At 38.6% G+C, this 17,733-nt stretch overlaps 1 protein-coding gene across 4 annotated transcripts in view; it reads left to right on the forward strand.

Moving 5' to 3' along the window:
• Positions 1-17,733, forward strand: part of grin2bb (glutamate receptor, ionotropic, N-methyl D-aspartate 2B, genome duplicate b) — a 143,004-nt gene that overhangs the window by 10,573 nt on the left and 114,698 nt on the right. For all 4 annotated transcript variants that reach the window (XM_037543379.1, XM_037543380.1, XM_017699105.2 and 1 more), the window contains exon 3: positions 16,840-17,400. In XM_037543379.1, coding sequence (XP_037399276.1) covers positions 16,840-17,400 — 561 coding nt within the window. The remainder of the gene's footprint in view (positions 1-16,839; positions 17,401-17,733) is intronic.

Consider the following 17,733-nt stretch of genomic DNA (forward strand, 5'->3'; position numbering starts at 1 on the left):
GGGACCAAGCATCTAATCTGCTTTGCCACTAGTATGCACACTGTCAGAACATGCTGTTTGCATACGCTACATGAACATAATGTATCCACACACACACACACACACACACACACACACACACACACACATATGCACTGATTGTTGTATCTCAGGCTTGAGGAGCAGGTTTTTGGGTAAAGGATCTTTTCATCCCTTCAGGGCTTAGTGATGGCCTGCTTCCACCTCAACCAATCACGTTCGAGCATGGGATCACCCCCCTGCCCATTGGTCATGGGTAATTAATTAGCAAGCTGTTCCTCGTTAAGGCCAAATGAAGATCAGCACATGGATACCATGAGACAACAGGCTTGTCCCCAATCACCCACTCACACACTACTTGCACACTACTTTTCACTAGGGTGAGAACACTACTAGATGTCCCTTTGTCTATCGCGGTATTGGTGTCACACTGTAATAATAATTTTAATTCTAGTGCTCTTGATAGATAACAAGAATCCTATTCCTGATAACTTTCTTTTCCCTAAAGTAGTCCAGTGGTTTCTTCTGTCTCTCTGTCATTTACCATGGAAACCACTGCCAGTGCGAGATTGCATCCGTTCTGTTTACACAGTTATATCTGTTCTGTAAGATTATCTTTTTGCACAAGAGCATGCTACTTTTAACTCTTTTGTTTTGAAATAAAATTCTTTTTGTGAGCAAAACCAATCTGTGTAGTATTTAGTATTTAGATCAGTACGTAACACACAGAATATTGAAGAGCATATTAAATCTTGAGACTAAACCTAAAAATATGTGCGTAGTTACATACCTACTAGGTAGAGTTTTTCATGTTTTAAAAATATTTAAGACATCCGGTTAAATCATTTGCATTTGCGTCTAGGAACGTGCAGTGATATTGTAATCATAGTGGCATTGGTATTGGCCAAAATTGCACCCTAACCATAAACCAGGAGAAAGAACTGGTTAGGTCAAATCTTCAGCTCTGCTTATTGTTGGACTTTATTCGTTCTGTTGGTTTGATTGTAATGAACACCATGTACACATGAGTGAACAGCTTATTATGTACTGTGCTTGTGTGAGTAGAGCACTTGCTCTCTCATTTTGTAGACACTGGACTGGCTAAAGCCTTACTGAAATACAGTCAGAAGAAGTGAGTATATATTAAGCAAGTGTGTTTGGGTCATTTCCAGCACATAAACTGAGTAAAAGAAAATTTATGAGTCTAGCATATGTTCGTTTTTCAACATGTTTATTGTTAATTGATTTTGGTAATAATCAGGGTTTTGTATACTGTGGTAGTTGCAGACAGACCCATGCAAAAAAATGAGCCAAGCCCAAAATCATGTTTTTTACAGTTTTAAACTATATTAAGAACATTTGGTCTCAAATTAAACACAAACCAGCTTGGCCATGTTTCTCACCTCTTTGAAGTCTGTTTGAACAATATTGACCCTTCTTTCTATAAAAGGTTGTCTGCAAGATTTGTCATTTTGGGCATTTTTTTGCACGGAAATGTATATAATCACAAAACCAGCCAGACTTCAGAGTTTCTTTTTCAAAACCAGCCAGAGTTCAGAGTTTCTTTTTCAGTGATAACACACTTCATTTCACTGTTTTTCTCCCTGTCAGAGCTCATGAAAATGGCTGAGGCTTTTGAATAAGACCTGAGAGGTTGTAGTGTGACCTGCAGGAGCCGCGAGCCTCAGAAACATATCTAAATCATAATCACCAAAAAAGATGGCAGATAAAAACTGAGCTCTGTACTAACTGACAGTGAGAGATGGCAGTGATACCGTTTCATTGTAATCATCTTTTAATAAAGCTAAAGCCAAAAATTTGATTCTGAGTGCAAAACTGACCCGAAAACACAGCAAAAGGTAACTTGGCTGCTTGTCTGCGCACATACATGAATAAGTTAGAATTTGTTTGTGTCTGTGTGTAGGGGTGGATGATATGGCAAAAAGATTATATTAAAGACATTTTCACAATATTCAATATGCATAGTCATATTTTGTTTTTCTGAGATTTAATAAGTTGTCTCAGACAAAATAGAACCTGTAATGCCATATGCTAAAAAGGCTATAAAAATAATAATGCATTTATAAGTACAGTGTTTCTTTTTCAGTGTTTTTTAAAATGTGCTGCATTAAATCCAAATAAAATAGGACAAATTTTGCTCACTTTCTAATGAAATGTGGTTAATCTCAGAAATGCATATTGTAACATAAATTATCACAATAATGATAAAATGCCATCACATTGCCCACTTTGTATGTGTGGGCATTAGTATTGACACTGGCAGATATGCTGATTAAAAAGCGTCAGATATCTGCTTCGACCCACAGCTCCCATTTGAATACATCCTTATTTGCACTGTTTCATCACTGAATCTGAGTCTCAGACTACTGTACACTCTTGAAAAGGTGGTTTAAATGTTTTTAGTAAAGAAAATGGTTCTATAAAGAACCAGGAAGCCTCAAAGAACCCTTTTTTTATGATTAAATGATTCTTTGCCTCTTGAGAAGGTTCTTCAGATAGATGGACAATGTGCTTTAGATGGTTCTACGTAGAAGAGCCCTTTTGGGTGCTGTATAGAACCCTTTTCTAAAAAGGTCTATATAGAACCATCTACAGGACATTCTGAAGAACTCTTTCATGATGCAAAGAACTTTTCTGTTTCAGAAGTCCAGATCTTCTCAGGTTCACGTTTGAACGTGTTTGTGTTGAAGTGGCCGTGTTGAGATTTAAGCACCACTTGTGCATCATTGAAAGTCCATCCATCCATCCATCCATTTTCTAAGCCGCTTCTCCGTCAGGGTCGCGGGGGGATGCTGGAGCCTATCCCAGCAGTCTTCGGGCGGAAGGCAGGATATTGAAAGAAAGTCTGAAACTGAAATGTACTAACAGCACAAACAAGCCTCCCAACACACACACACACACACACACACACACACACACACACACACACACACACACACACACACACACACACACACATAACTAACTAGATTTGTGTGTTTATTATATTATTTATAAAGAAACTGCATGGACAGCCCCTCCCCTGTCACTAAATGAGGCTTTGAGTAATGTTTTTTGGCTGTTTTAACACATTAAGTTGTCAGAATATAACCACAAGAATATAGCATATTTCTGATACTGGACTATGTAATCAAACCATATGCTCGTATTAAAAATGTGAGCATGCTTCCTGTGTTAAGTCAGATAGCTGGTAGTACTAGAAGGCACACAAAATATGTTGTTCTTAACTGATCACACAGACGTGTTTGAAAAACAGCTGTAGAATGAAGTCCTTTTTGTAGAATGATTTAAATCTGCCTTCATGTCAGGCCTCTTTCTGAAGACCTATGAGAAGAATTTATGATACAGACATATATCTACATATAACTGTTTAGAAGCTTGTTAGCTAAGCATTTTTCACGAGCACAGCATACAAAACAAGTTTTTTTTTGGCTGTTTTGAGTATAACAATTATAGTACAACGAAAAATCAACAAAATTGAAGTTTGCTTATTCTGTGCTTGCATTCATGCTCAAATGACTGGGCTTTTGTTCTGAACTTACTCATAGATTTTGTTTGGGGTTGTGAGTTTTGAGATTCACTATTGAAAATCAGGTGTTGTCTTCACATCAGAATGAAAAATGACACTGTATTTGAAAATATGTGTATTTGTGACACTTTCATAGTTTTTTTGCTTTGCGATTTTCCTACTTGACTCTTTCAGGTGGTGTTTTCTTCCCTTTTGTTTCCTTTTGTTCTCCCTTTTATTTAGCAGAATCTTCTCTGTGAAACTGCACTGTCTGGCACAGCTCCATTACCCCTCATAAAGGCTCTGAGTGAAAGGCCAACACCTGAGGCCCACACACAACTTCATTCAGCTCATAGAGCTGTGTGTAAAAAAAAAAAAAAAAAAAAAGCAATGCTGGTTAATAGGGCTGCACCGCAGGAGAAATATTTTAATGGATATTTTAATGGTTAAGCACAAAACAGAGATCAAACAGGCTTACTGCACATGTGTCAAAATCTAATGTTTATATTAATACATATTTATGTTTATTACTAAAAGAAATATGAATGTGAGTAAATGAGAAATAGGATTAAAATGCTGTTTTTTACTCTGCTCTGTTCATGTTCAAACACTTAAGAGCTTCTTCATTACACGTTTGATACTTGGACAACAGGAAACAAGATCCCGCTGAGTAATACAGTAAAACAACAGGAGCAGAAAATAAAGTCACTGCTAGCATGCAGACACTGATCTGTAGCCACAGTTTTGAAATGATGAAAAAATTCACACAGCCAGAGCCAAAGTGCAAGGCTAACCGAAAAAAGTATGGACTTCATTGCCTTGTCTGACCAACAGTTCTCTGACGGTGAGGATGGTGGATTACATGACATATACTGTAGGTTATGTACTGAAATAATTTTAGTACATTTATTTTATATGAATTGTTTTCTGTTTGTCATTTTTTCAGCCAAGTGCCCCCTGAATTTCGGTTTTGGCCAAGAATTTTTAAATTTATGTGTGCATGTCTGCACATAACTGGACTCATTTCTACAATTTTGTATATTTGTCTTTGCATGTACGCTTGTATTTGTGTATCTGTGTAATTGAGCTTATTTTATGAGCAAAGGAATATACCACTTAAATCTTCCTCTCCAGCTCTGACAGTCTTGCTGTGTTTGGATGCGTATTAGTGTGTGTGTGTGTGTGTGTGTGTGTGTGTGTTCAGCAGAGGGAATTATTTGGTGATTGAGAGAGGCAGGCGGCATACCTCCATAGTGTCAAACTGGATTACCAGACAAGCGCAATCCCACTCGCGCAATGCACCACTTCAAAACGCTGTGTGTAAGGATGTGTGAGTGTGAATTTGTGTTTGTGTGTGCGCATAAGCATGTGTACGCCTCCCTCCGTGTATTTTCTGTCCTACAAAATGTTACAAACCTCACTCATCACTTAGCACTGATAATCCAGTTATTTTTTTTCTGTTTGTGGTTTTTATTTTTGCTCCTGAATTGAATCAGCACTTGCGAATTCATTTTGTATAAATACATCAATAAATGTTAATGGTGTTTCGGGTTGTTATCAGAGGGTTTCCTCCCAAGCCGAAACAGAGCTAATTTGGGGATGGGATAAAACCTGCAATGGGTTTTTGTACAAACATTTTGTTTAATGCATAATTTATTGCCTTGCCAGGAAGAACTGAGCTCAAGGATTGTGAGAAAAGTGTGCTTATCCGTGTTGTAAATGTAATGAAAGAAACAGAGATATACTGTGTATAAGCAGACACACACACAGACACAGTTTTATGAATACTTCTCCAATCACACATACAGATATGGCGTACCTGACTAATATACCAACTGGTCATTGATAAGCCAAAGATTTACAGTGAGGGCAATTTCTAGAAATAGTAAGACTTTAGGTTATTCAATATACTTTCAAAAAATGATGCATTTGTAAGCATGAATGAACATATGTTTAAAGAACTAACTTGTTAAAGATAAAAATATTCAGACATTACATTATGTATATTTTAATATAAAGTTTAAAAAACCTATTTTTACATATTAATGCTCCAAAAACAAAAATGTGCAAGTTGCATCTATTGACATTCTAAATGACACTGACAAGATCATGAGGAAAGTGAAGGAGCTTCCTAAAGCTTCCTTTTATGGACAACATTATTACATGATACGTGAATGGAAAATGTTATAGATTCATAGCAAAGACCATAAACATCCCTATCCGTACAGTTTGTTTGATAAGAAGCAGTCAAATGCCATGCACCTCATGACATTTCTTTTAGACTGATGATAAGGAATGTAAAACATAAGCTGGCAGGCACTTTCAGGCAAGGGTTGTATATTGCACCAAAAAGTGTTCCTCTATTGTTATGATGTCAAGCTTGTAATAGAAGAACCCTTTTTGATGCTATATAGAATGATATACAATATATTCTCCAACAATCTGAAAGATGCAAAGAACCACTTATTCATGCAAAGTGTTCTTTGAGTGTTCCTGGTTCTATACAGAGCCATTTTCTTTACTTAAGAACCCTAGAAGAACCATTGTTTTTAAGTCTGTTCATGGACACTTGTCCTGACTCTCCATCCACACACAGCTCATCAGATTACACAGCTCAAATGTTTGATTACTTAGGGAGACACATTGGCATATGGCCGCGATCTAGTTAATTCCGTCAGCACTGGCCTGGCCTGATTGTGCCTGTTTGTGTATGTGTTTATGTGCCTGCGTGGTCTGGTAGTCTGCTGGTCCGACTGGTCTTCAGATCGATACTGTTTGTAAATGTCATCTTGGCCGGCTCTAGTGGACATGACCAGGCCCCTTGGGCCATCTTTCAGGATTCTAGCCAATGATGCCTCAGGACCCAGGCCATTCTCTCATCTGCAGCCAATTAGGTCTCAGTGCTGGAACGAGTCTCTCATCTGCAGCCAATCAGCAGAAATTAGGCCTCGGGCCCCACTCAAATGTGTCCGAGATGATCAAGAGAGTGTCATCAACTGGAACATGAAGGGACACTGATACAAGACATCACCACGAGGGAGTGCATGTGGGTGAGAACATGTATAATGGTTGAAAGTTATTGTCTAGCCTGCCTTTTACACTTAAACATTGAAGGTCTCCCAGCAGGTGTCCAGTTAGCATGTCGGTGAGCTTGAGAACAGATAGATGCATGCTGTGCTACCATGACTTCAAGGCTAAACTAATTTTAACAAAATAGCTCGCTTTTCAACTAGTTTGTACTTTGTTGTGGTGGTCCGCAAAGATTTTAGCTGCATTTCATGGAGCACAGAGATATCGCCCATATACTCCAATGGAGCATGAAAGGACCAGCTTGCTTTCATCTAAAATAGGCTTCCAGAAACTCCCAGCTTAACACCAGTGCAGTTTCTTCATGTCTCAAACTAGTTCTAAAGTATTGTGAGATCATGTACTAGTACATCACAAATTATGATCATAAATATTGTAACAACCTCATATCTTCGAAATGGTAGCTTTGTAGGAGAAGGAAAAAGCAGTCTTAATGTAAACAGCTTTTACTGCGGGACATTTTGGACTAATTGTATTGGGTCACATGTTCATACAGTGTAAAGGCAGCAGACTGTTTCAAATAGTGTAAATGAAATAAATGAAGTTTGAGGTTTTGATATGACAACAGTGATATATTGCTGATTAACTTGCCAATGTCAGTTGGAATTTTTGTCTAATGTTTACCTGATCACATGTAGAACTGTCACAAAAAAGCTGAAAACTGGAAGTAATGGCACACTGAAGTGTGGCTACAGTTATGCATAACTCTGAAAGAACTTTCGGGTTGATGTCTAAATCTTCTGTACATTTGTTTAAATTATTATAGGAAATGCTAACTTCTTTTTCAGTCAAGGCATGAGTATGAGACTTTCATAAGGTTATTAAATAACATTTAGAAAACTACATTTGGTATTTATCCAAAAACTAATCTGAAGGAATAATCCAGTGGCTTTCTGAAGCTACTGCTCATTGGCTTCTATCATAAATGTGTTTCAAATGAACAGGTTTTCTGTTTTTACTAAGTATCATGGGTGTCAGTGGACCTGGGGTATGTTCACCTGTATTATGTTGCCATGCTCCACTATAATCAAGAGGGGATAAAAAGTCAAGGCGCAAGTTATAGTTTCCAGTTTTCACTTTGAATTTTGGTAGTGTACAACACAAACATTGTGAACACTACAGAACAGTACATTTCCCACAGTGCCTCAGCATCTTTCCTTTGAAGTCTTTCAGCTTTCATGACCATTCTCTATAAAGTATGGTCAGGGCCGACTCTTAAGGGCTCTAAACACAATTTTTTGGGGGGGGGAGGCATATCTTGCTAGCTAATGTACTGGACAATTAATTAAGACAAACTAAAATTTACCATGGCTACCATGAATAATGACACCACAGTCTGTATAAATGATGTAATTTGTAGTGGGCTAATTGTGCATTGCTGATGGTTTCAAATACATTTTTTTTTTGTTTCAAGCTTAGTTTGAACCCTTGTGGCTCAGGTAACAGCGCTGCATTTTTATTGTTGTAAATGCTTTTAGGTACTACTTTTTCCTTCTTTGTCAGCTCCATCATGTTTCACACAATAGGCTGTCCATTATAAATTATTTACTTTTAAGTACACGTACCTTAGGATTAATTACACCTTAATTACAGCTTAAGTTCAGAAGAGCTGGACTATTCCTGTAAAACTGTATTTAATTTCAAAGGCCGCTGTTTAACCTAAAAACTGAAATGTCGGAGAAATATGTAAAGGATACATCCTAATATAAACGCATCTAACTGCAACTGTCCACAATATTTGACAGCTGTGCCCAGCAGAATGGTTGACTTGTATACAGAAATGCTCATTTTAATAGTCTGATGAAACTGCTTGAAGGAGATAAAATGACTGATGAGATGCTAATTGGCCATTTCAGTGAGGCTGTATGAGATGAAAGCATGCGTTATCTCCTCTGTGTCGGACTGGAGTCTATAAGAAGCGTATGCTCTGTGGTCACCTATGAGAAATATTCCTCTGATTTAAGACTTCATCTAAAAGCATGTACATCAGACAATGCGACGTGTGTACCAGAATACGCTTTCATGTGTAAATACAGCGCAGTACACTGTGATTTTAGAACATGCTATAAATGATGTGAACTCGCCACTTCCCTGTTCCAGGTGTAAAGGAAGTGGCAGGATATTCTGTATGTTAGACATTTCAAATTCATATACAGTTATACAAGCAACTAACAAAAGCTCAGTAACAAGAAGAAGCATATTTCTTTTAAGCAACCTATTTGAAATTTTACTGATATATTGTCTTCCATAGTCGAAAATCAGTAGCATTAAAAAATCATTGAGGGTTTTTATTTTTTGCTTTTTTGGTTTATATTGCATCAGTTGTGAAAAATGGTCCAGCACACAAGTTACATTAACCCCTTCAAGTCTAAGTTTATTATTCAGTTATTAATATGTACAGGTATAATTTCTATGGTTACCAGAGTTAGGATTTGAAGTGTGGGCTGATGTGCCGGTCTCATAGAGTTTAAAGTGTTAACTGATTTAAGGACTTTTTTCCTTCTCCTATAAAATGACTGTTTTTTATCTCATAGTTTTTATGACAATGACAATATACTGACTCAAGATGGGGTAAGAAAAATACTCTTTCTCAGGCTTCTTAAGAAATATGTATAATGAAATAAATTTGAGATTAATTTAAGACTCCTAACGACCATGCAAGACCTGTTAGACCACCAAAACTGTCCCCATCGGATTAACGACAGTGCTTAAAGCTTTCATCTTTGATAAAGAGGAGAAAATCAAGCTCCACTCTTGATCTGAAAAAATCCACAGGTTTGTGTCCATCCTTCCACTGTGAGAAGACAAGTCAATACTATGAGTCTAAAAGTATGTTTAGCTGTCAAGAAGCCCTTACTTGGATTGTGGGAAGCAGGAAATATTACCAACTTCTAAGACTGAGGTGTGGAAAAATGTCCCTTTAGATTTCTTTGAGAAACTGAAAGCAATATTAGAGGCTTTAAGAAAGAGAAGGGTACAAATTAAATGCTGAAAAAATATCTGCTCCTTTTTTTGCCATCCCTAAAATATGTAGTTAATGGCTGTTATGAATGGAAATATAAATTGGTGTGTATATGTGTGCATGTGCTTTGCCTGTGAATGTGAACACTTGGAAGCCGACAAGATGCTGAGTTTCGTCATCATATCAGCAGGAAGTCGTGCAACATGCGACAACATGGGGCTTACAGCTTTTCATAAGAAAATGTGTAGGAGTGCTGCGTGTGTGTGTGTGTGTGAGAGAGAGAGAGAGTGTTATTCAGAGATCCTGAAATCTTCCCCATCATCAGTGTGTGAAACACCGTAATCTGAGAATATTACTAGTGTCTCTATTTAAGTAGAAAGGTGAAAGTATTTGTTATTAAGAAATTTAAGGCTGTTAAAATTGAAACTGTACCAGTATAGTGCTGTGTGTGTGTGTGTGTGTGTGTGTGTGTGTGTGTGTGTGTGGAGGATGGCTCATTTGAATAGTTGCTATGGATACCAAGCGCTGCTAAACTGAACGGCAAAACCGAATGGCACATCTCTTCTGCCTCTTTTCTCTTTCTTCTGTCATCCTCTAGCACTTTCTCTCTTTCTCTTTTCCTTCGTTTTGTCACCTTCCATCTGCTGCAACTGTCATTTTTTTTCTTTCATTTAGCATTGTTTTATTTATTGTACCTTCATTCATCTGATTATTTCAGTTCTTTTAAATGACTCTTACTGTTACACCCGCCCTCCTTTTTAGTCTTTCCTATATTTTTTGCCCTCTTTTTTTTTTTAAACCTATTACTGTACCCTTGTTCCCAGTTTCCTCACATTTTGGTGTCTTTCCTTCTTTTTTTTTTTTTTTGTTTTTTTATGTTCCGTATGTGCTTGTTTCATTCTTTCCTAGACCCCCCCCCCCGCTCTGCCTCTCCCTCTCCCTCCCTTCGCTCTTTTCCTCCCACTCATTCTCCTCCTCCTTCGCTCCAGTCGTTCCGTCTCAACACAAGTGAGCGCATTCACAATTAGCATGTGTACCTGCAATTAGCGCTGACAAACCTCCAATAATTAGCCCTGTAAGAGCCGCCTTTCTTTCGGAGTAATCCCTCCGCTTCTTCTTCATCTTCTTCTTTCTTTTTTTCCCCTTTCTCCTCTCCTTCCCTCGCCTCTCATCCTCCCCAGAGTGCTCGTCATGTTTTTGGTAGTGCTGGGCTCATGTTCTTCCCCTTAATGCCACAGTGTCAGCCCCTTAAGAGAAACACTATCAGTAGGAAAGATACTGTCAACACGCACACACACACACACACACACACACACACACAAGGGCTGTAACTGCACACACATTTCCCAATGCAATATTGATATTGAACTGAATAACTGAAGAACATGACGTTACAAAACCAAAATACATAGATTTTATTTGTCACAAACCGCCATTTTGAGCAAGGAGAAACATGAATAGGAATAACTTTTGCACTGCAGGCACCTTTTATTACTCTGATGACCCAAATCAGTAATAAGCTCTCAGTGATCAGATCTGTGGGCACTCACTCAGAAACTGTCACAAAACAGTAGGAGTCCCCAGAAAGCACTAATTGCAAATCCTGACCTTTAATTTGTCCAACGTGGACATGCATGTTCATACGACTTTTTAATGAAACATTTTAATGATTTAAGGGGGACAAAACTAAGGCTCATCGCTGACTAGATGTTAGATTTGATAGAGTTAAAATTGGTAGAACAAGACCACAGAATCTGGTGAAAGTGTAATTACTCTAACACAAATAAATAATCTTCCTAGAAGATAAATGTAAATACACACAATACTCAGTGCGGTGTGTGTGTGTGTGTGTGTGTGTGTGTGTGTGTGTGTGTGTTGACAGTATCTTTCCTACTGATAGTGTTTCTCTTAAGGGGCTGACACTGTGGCATTAAATACAAGTGCTTTCATGGTCCTGGGAGTTATTTTATTTCTGTCATCTCTTTTTGGCCTTGATTTAAAGGTATCACCTAGAGGAGTTTTTATAACATCACATTCAAAATCCATAGGCAATAATATGGTGTTGGTCCCTTTGCAGCTATAACAATTTCCACTCTTCTGGGAAGCTTTCTACAAGATTTCGGGGTCATTGTATGGTCATTTTTGTTCATTCAATCAGAACAGCATTTGTGAGGTCAGACACTGATGTTGGACAAGACAGTCTGGCTTGCAGTCTCCATTCTAGTTCATTCTAAAGGTGTTTGATGGGGTTGAGGTCAGGGCTTTGTGAGGGCCAGTCAAGTTCTTTTACACTAAACTCATCCAGCCGTACCTTTTTGGACATTGCTTTGTGCGCTGGGGCTCAGTCATGCTGGAACAGAAAATGGTCTTCCCCAAAGTGTTCCCACAAAGTTGGAAGCATACGATGTCCAAATGTCCAAAATGTCTTGGTATGATGAAGCATTAAGATTTACCTTCACTAGAAGTAAGGGGTCTAGGCCAACCCCTGAAAAACAACCCCATAGCAATATCCCTCCTCCACCAAACTTTACACTTGGCACAGTGCAGTCAGGTGGGTAACGTTCTCCTGGCATTCACCAAACCCAGATGCATCCATCAGACTGCCAAATAGAGAAGTGTGATTCGTCACTCCACAGAATGTGTTTCTACTGCTCTAGAGTCCGTGGCAGTGTGCTTTACACCACTCCATCCAACGCTTGACATTGTGTGATGTAAGGCTTGCATGCAGCTGCTTGTTCTGTTATTAACCATGCCATGAAGCACAGTTTTTTTTTTGTTGATGTTAATGCCAGAGGAGGTTTGGAACTCTGAAGTTATTGAGTCAGCAGAGTGTTGGGGACTTTTATGCAGCATGCGCCTCAGCACTTGGCTACCCCCTCTGTAACTTTACATGGTCTGAGTTTCTGTGATTCCTGAGCACTTTCACTTTTCAATCATACAACTCACAGTCGATTGTGGAGTAACTAGGGGGGAAGAATTTTACGAACTGACTTGTTGAAATGATTCAGTGAGCTCTTTAGAGCAACCCATTCTTTCACAAGTGTTTGTAAAGGCATTCTGCTTGGCCACATGCTTTTAAACACCTGTGGCAATGTAACCAAAATAAACATCTGAATTTAGCAATTAAACATCCCAAATGTAGCTTTTGTAAAAAGCACTTCACAAAGACAGGACACCATTTGTTAACACTTTTAAAAAATCATTTTTTTCAAGTTTTTTCCAACAAAGACAGGACATTTTTTGTTCTGAGATAAATCAAAAACAAACATACATATACACACACACCTCTTACAAAAAGCTCTTTTAGTTTTGTGACTGATTTTGATTTATGAGCTTCAAAGACACACACACACACACACACACACACACACACACACACACACACACACACACACACACACACACACACACTACACATTTGGTAGTGACTAAGTGGTTGTCTTTCCCTGCATTGCTGCTAATGAGAACGGCAGTAAACAATAACGAGATCTCTTCAGGCACTTCAAAAGGAATGAACAAAGATGGAGAGAAGGCTAAGAGGGAGGGGAAAAAGAGGGGGATGAGTAGAGAGAATGAGAATGGGTAGAGAGAGAGAGAGTCTGAGAGAGAGACAGGTGGATTTTTAAGAGAGTGGGTTAATAGATGTATATGAGAGACATTTACTATCAGTCAGTCACTATATGTATGTGTATGTGGGTGTGTTTGGTTGTGTGTGCATACACACATATGTGAAATAGTCATGCCTTTCTAATTTGGATTATGATTTCTGCACAACCAAATTGGCTTTTGGACGATTTTTGCTAGCTTTTTTTTACCTTTAGTTCACACAGTGTGGGCCAAATGAACGTGTGAAGCACACTAGTACTAGTTTCCAGTACTTTCTGTTAGCCAGTGTAAATAACATTATATTCTTAAATGTTTCAAACTGGTGTATTAAATTTATGAATCAAAAAGGTTCTGCATCAAAAGTAAAAGGAAACTCACTATTTAGTGCAGTGAATTGTGTATAAGGATGCTGTGACTTTTTGGTAAAGGTGTTACAGCTGCATTCAAAATACAGCACAAGCACTTTTACATGACTCATATTATATTAATGTATATTGTTGTTGTTTGAATAAAACCTTGTTTCTCTAAAATGGTAACTTTACAGGAGAAGGAAATAACCTACTTTACTTTTAATGTAAGTCAATAGAACCAGATGTTTTTCCAAGTCATTTTGGACCATTCCTTTTGGTCCATTCTTTGTGAAATTTACACACAATGTAAAGAGCAATAGACATTTTCAAATTATGTCAAAAACTGAAAATTGGAGATTTTGTTCTGACAGCAGCGATGTGTGTGTGTGTGTGTATACATATATGCTATATAGTATCTCACAAAAGTGAGTACACCCCTCACATTTCTGCTAATATTTTATTATATTTTTTCATGGGCCAACACTATAGAAATGAAACTTGGATGTAACTTAAAGTAGTCAGTGTACATCTTGTATAGCAGTGTAGATTTACTGTCCTCTGAAAATAACTGAACACATAGCCATTAATGTCTAAATAGCTGGCAACACAAGTGAGTACACGTCACAGTGAAATATGTCCAAATTGTGCCCAATTGGGTCGTTGTCCCTCCCTGGTGTCATGTGACTCGTTAGAGTTACAAGGTTCCAGGGCTGTTAAATTTGTTTTGGGTACAATTCACTCATACTGGCCACTGGATATTCAACATGGCAACATGGCAGAAATATAATTGTTGCTCTCTACAAGGATGGCCTAGGCTATAAGAAGATTGATAACACCCTGAAATTGAGCTATAGCACATTGGCCAAGGTCATACAGTGGTTTTCCAGGACAGGTTCCACTCCAAACAGGCCAAACATCATATCCGAGGTTGGCTTCAAAAAATATATGCATGAGTGCTGCCAGCATTGCTGCAGAGGTTGAAGAAGTGGGAGGTTATATATATATATATATATATATATATATATATATATATATATATATATATATATATTAATGGTATTGCTTCCCTTACATATATATATAGCTTCTGCCATGGGAACAAAACCTTACCTTATAAACCAGGTAAAGGACAACAGAGATTACCAAATTAGGCCAAAACCCCAAAAATAGAGATATGAGGTTTTGTTTTCTGACAACAGGGATTTGTGTATATATAGATATATAGTAAAAAATACATATGTGACGCATATAAAACATGTTCTAACATTACATTAAAACAAATTTGCGATCTGTGTTTTAATGTGTGTGAGCCATTCTGTCAGCCAATCAATCAACTGGTGTGTCATTCTGTCTAAACACTTTCTGTGGGTGACACGCATACATACGCACTCTCTCTGCCTCTTATCATCACTCGTTCTGTCTGTCTGTCGCTATTTTTCATCATCCGTCTCTCACTCTATTTCACGGCTATTCTCACTGTCCTTTGGAAAAAAAAACAAACTTCTCATTGTGCTTCATAATCAATGTCTTTAAAAGCTCTCATGCTGAGCGTGTTTCACTGTTGCTTTACAAGACAGTCACACACACTCTGAAACTCAAGGTCGAGTTCACACAAATGATTTATGCATTACAAAACTATAAAAGCCAGTAACAAATGCACATCTAGGGCACGCCTCACCTTAGGAATAAATGCATCAAACCATAAAACTTCACCAGTGACTTCATGGCAGTTAATGCACTGCAGTAGCCTCAATTCATTACACTTGCATTTCACTGAAATGGCTTATGGGAAATAATTGCCCTGACTCATTTAAGTTGCAGTTTATGGAACTGGCTTGTGGAATTATGATTGCCCTTATTCATTTGAGAAACCTTTTAGTCAAATGGATTTGGAAAAAAATAATTAATTTATTCATTTGAGTTGCATTTAACTCAAATTACACACATGGCTTATAAAACCAGTTTCCTTTTCTCATTTAATTTTCTCATTGCATTTTACTCAAACGGCTTATGGAAATGATTCTGTTTACTCATTTGAATAGCCTTTTAATCAGATGGTTTGTGGAAAAGATTGCATCTACTCTTTTTATTTAATTTTACTCAGGTGGCTTAGAAAACAATTGCCTTATGTGCGTTGGCTTTTGGAAAGCTGAATGGACATTAAATAAATGAATTATGATTTCTCCAAGTAACTGGTTTACATAAAATAGAAGAAATTGAATGAAAGTATATTTCGTTCCAATGAAATATAAATATAAACTGCACTAAAAAAATTTTACTCACACCTGTGTCTCCAAGCTAAAATGAAGTTGAAATAGATTTTACTCCAGTAGTTTATGGTAAAATATTTACCTGTATTCATTTGAGTGGCGTTTAACTCAGCCTATATACCGTTTCAGCATACTGAAGCAGTTGTGGACCTTAACTACTGCTTTGATTCACTTACCTAGTAAATGAATGCAAAACATAGAATGAATGTGTGTGTGTGTGTGTGTGTGTGTGTGTGTGTGTGTGTGTGTGTGTGCGTGTGCGCGTGTGTGTGTGTGTCTTTGTTGCTATTCTGCAAAACTTTTGTACTTCCATGATGAACGGACCAATACAAATGTTCAAAAAATTACTTGACAAAAAAAATAGGATTTCTGCAGTACTGATTATTTAAATGGTCATGTAAACACCATACACTGATCTATATATCCGATTAAGAAGTGTGATTAAGAGAAATGGGTTTTAGCTCAGTAATCAGATTTCCCAGTGCATGTAAACTCTTACTCTTATTTCTTTCTGATTTCTCAGTCTGCACATGTACGGAACAGACTGCTATACAGGAAAATAAGCAAGCTGTGTTGCTGTGAGACACATGAAGCATTTAAATATTCTTTATCATCTAGATCGTATGTGTTCATAGTCTCAGGTAAAGTGGCGCAATGCCACAGCATGAAGTTTGAGTTCTACATTTATGTTTACATCACATCTTCTGTAGGTTTACTGGCCAGTTGCAAAGCAGAAATCGGATTACTGTCTGACTCATTTAGAATTTCGGAATTTCCCATTATCTGATTACTCAAGTGCATGTAAACACGTTGATCAGTGTCAGTTTTCTTCAGTTTATTATTAGGTGCATGTACATGCACTCAGTGTGTATATGTGAATTCTCTAAAGCATCTTGATTTCTCTAAAGGATTTTCCAAGAAATCTCTTTCAACGCGTTGGTAATGGGTGGTGATGTGACCATGAAAAAGAGCACACATCTAATTTTTAAACTCGCTGTCTTCCCTCTCTTCTTCCAGGGACTGCGTCTTCAATCGTCGGCCATGCTTGTCAGCCTTCGCCTCTCTCTCCTCGTCCTTCCTTCGCTCCTTCTCTTCCTCCCGGCCTGCGAGTCACGGCGGGGTGGAGGAGGCGGTTCCACCGCCGGTGGAGTTGGGGCTGGGGGCGTGAGCAGCAGCACCCGTGGCCACTCCATCATCGGGCCACCACACTACCCGCCGGCAGCAGTCAACCCGGTGGCGGCACCACTGCCGCCCAAGTTCGCTCAGGGCCTTAGCATTGCTGTCATCCTGGTGGGAAACTCCAGTGAGGTGACGCTGGCGGAGGGCCTGGAGAAGGAGGACTTCCTGCATGTGCCGCTGCCACCTAAGGTGGACCTGGTCACCATGAACGAGACTGACCCCAAGAGCATCATCAACCGCATCTGCGCCCTCATGTCCCGCAACTGGCTGCAGGGCGTAGTGTTTGGAGATGACACTGACCAGGAGGCCATCGCCCAGATCCTGGACTTCATCTCGGCCCAGACGCACATCCCCATCCTGGGCATCCGCGGGGGTTCCTCCATGATCATGGCTGCCAAGGTACAGCTATCGAATGGCTTTCTTTGTTGTGCTCAGTCTTCATTGAGCTTCGTCCATCTTTTGCTTGGTCAATTTTTTCTGTTTGCTCTTGCTTGCTGGGTGTCTGTCTCTCTCTCTCTCTCTCTCTCTCTCTCTCTCTCTCTCTCTCTCTCTCTCTCTCTCTCTCTCTCTCTCTGTTTATCTCTCTGTCTGTCTGTCTGTCTCTCTCTCTGTTTATCTCTCTGTCTGTCTCTCTGTCTCTCTGTCTATCTCTGTCTATCTCTCTCTCTCTCTCTCTTGCACTCTTTCTTTCTTGCTCTCTCTTTTGGACTCTCTCATGCTCTGTCTGGCTCT

The sequence above is a fragment of the Pygocentrus nattereri genome, chromosome 12 (genome assembly GCF_015220715.1).
Source record: "Pygocentrus nattereri isolate fPygNat1 chromosome 12, fPygNat1.pri, whole genome shotgun sequence".
NCBI classification, from domain to species: Eukaryota; Metazoa; Chordata; class Actinopteri; order Characiformes; family Serrasalmidae; genus Pygocentrus; species Pygocentrus nattereri.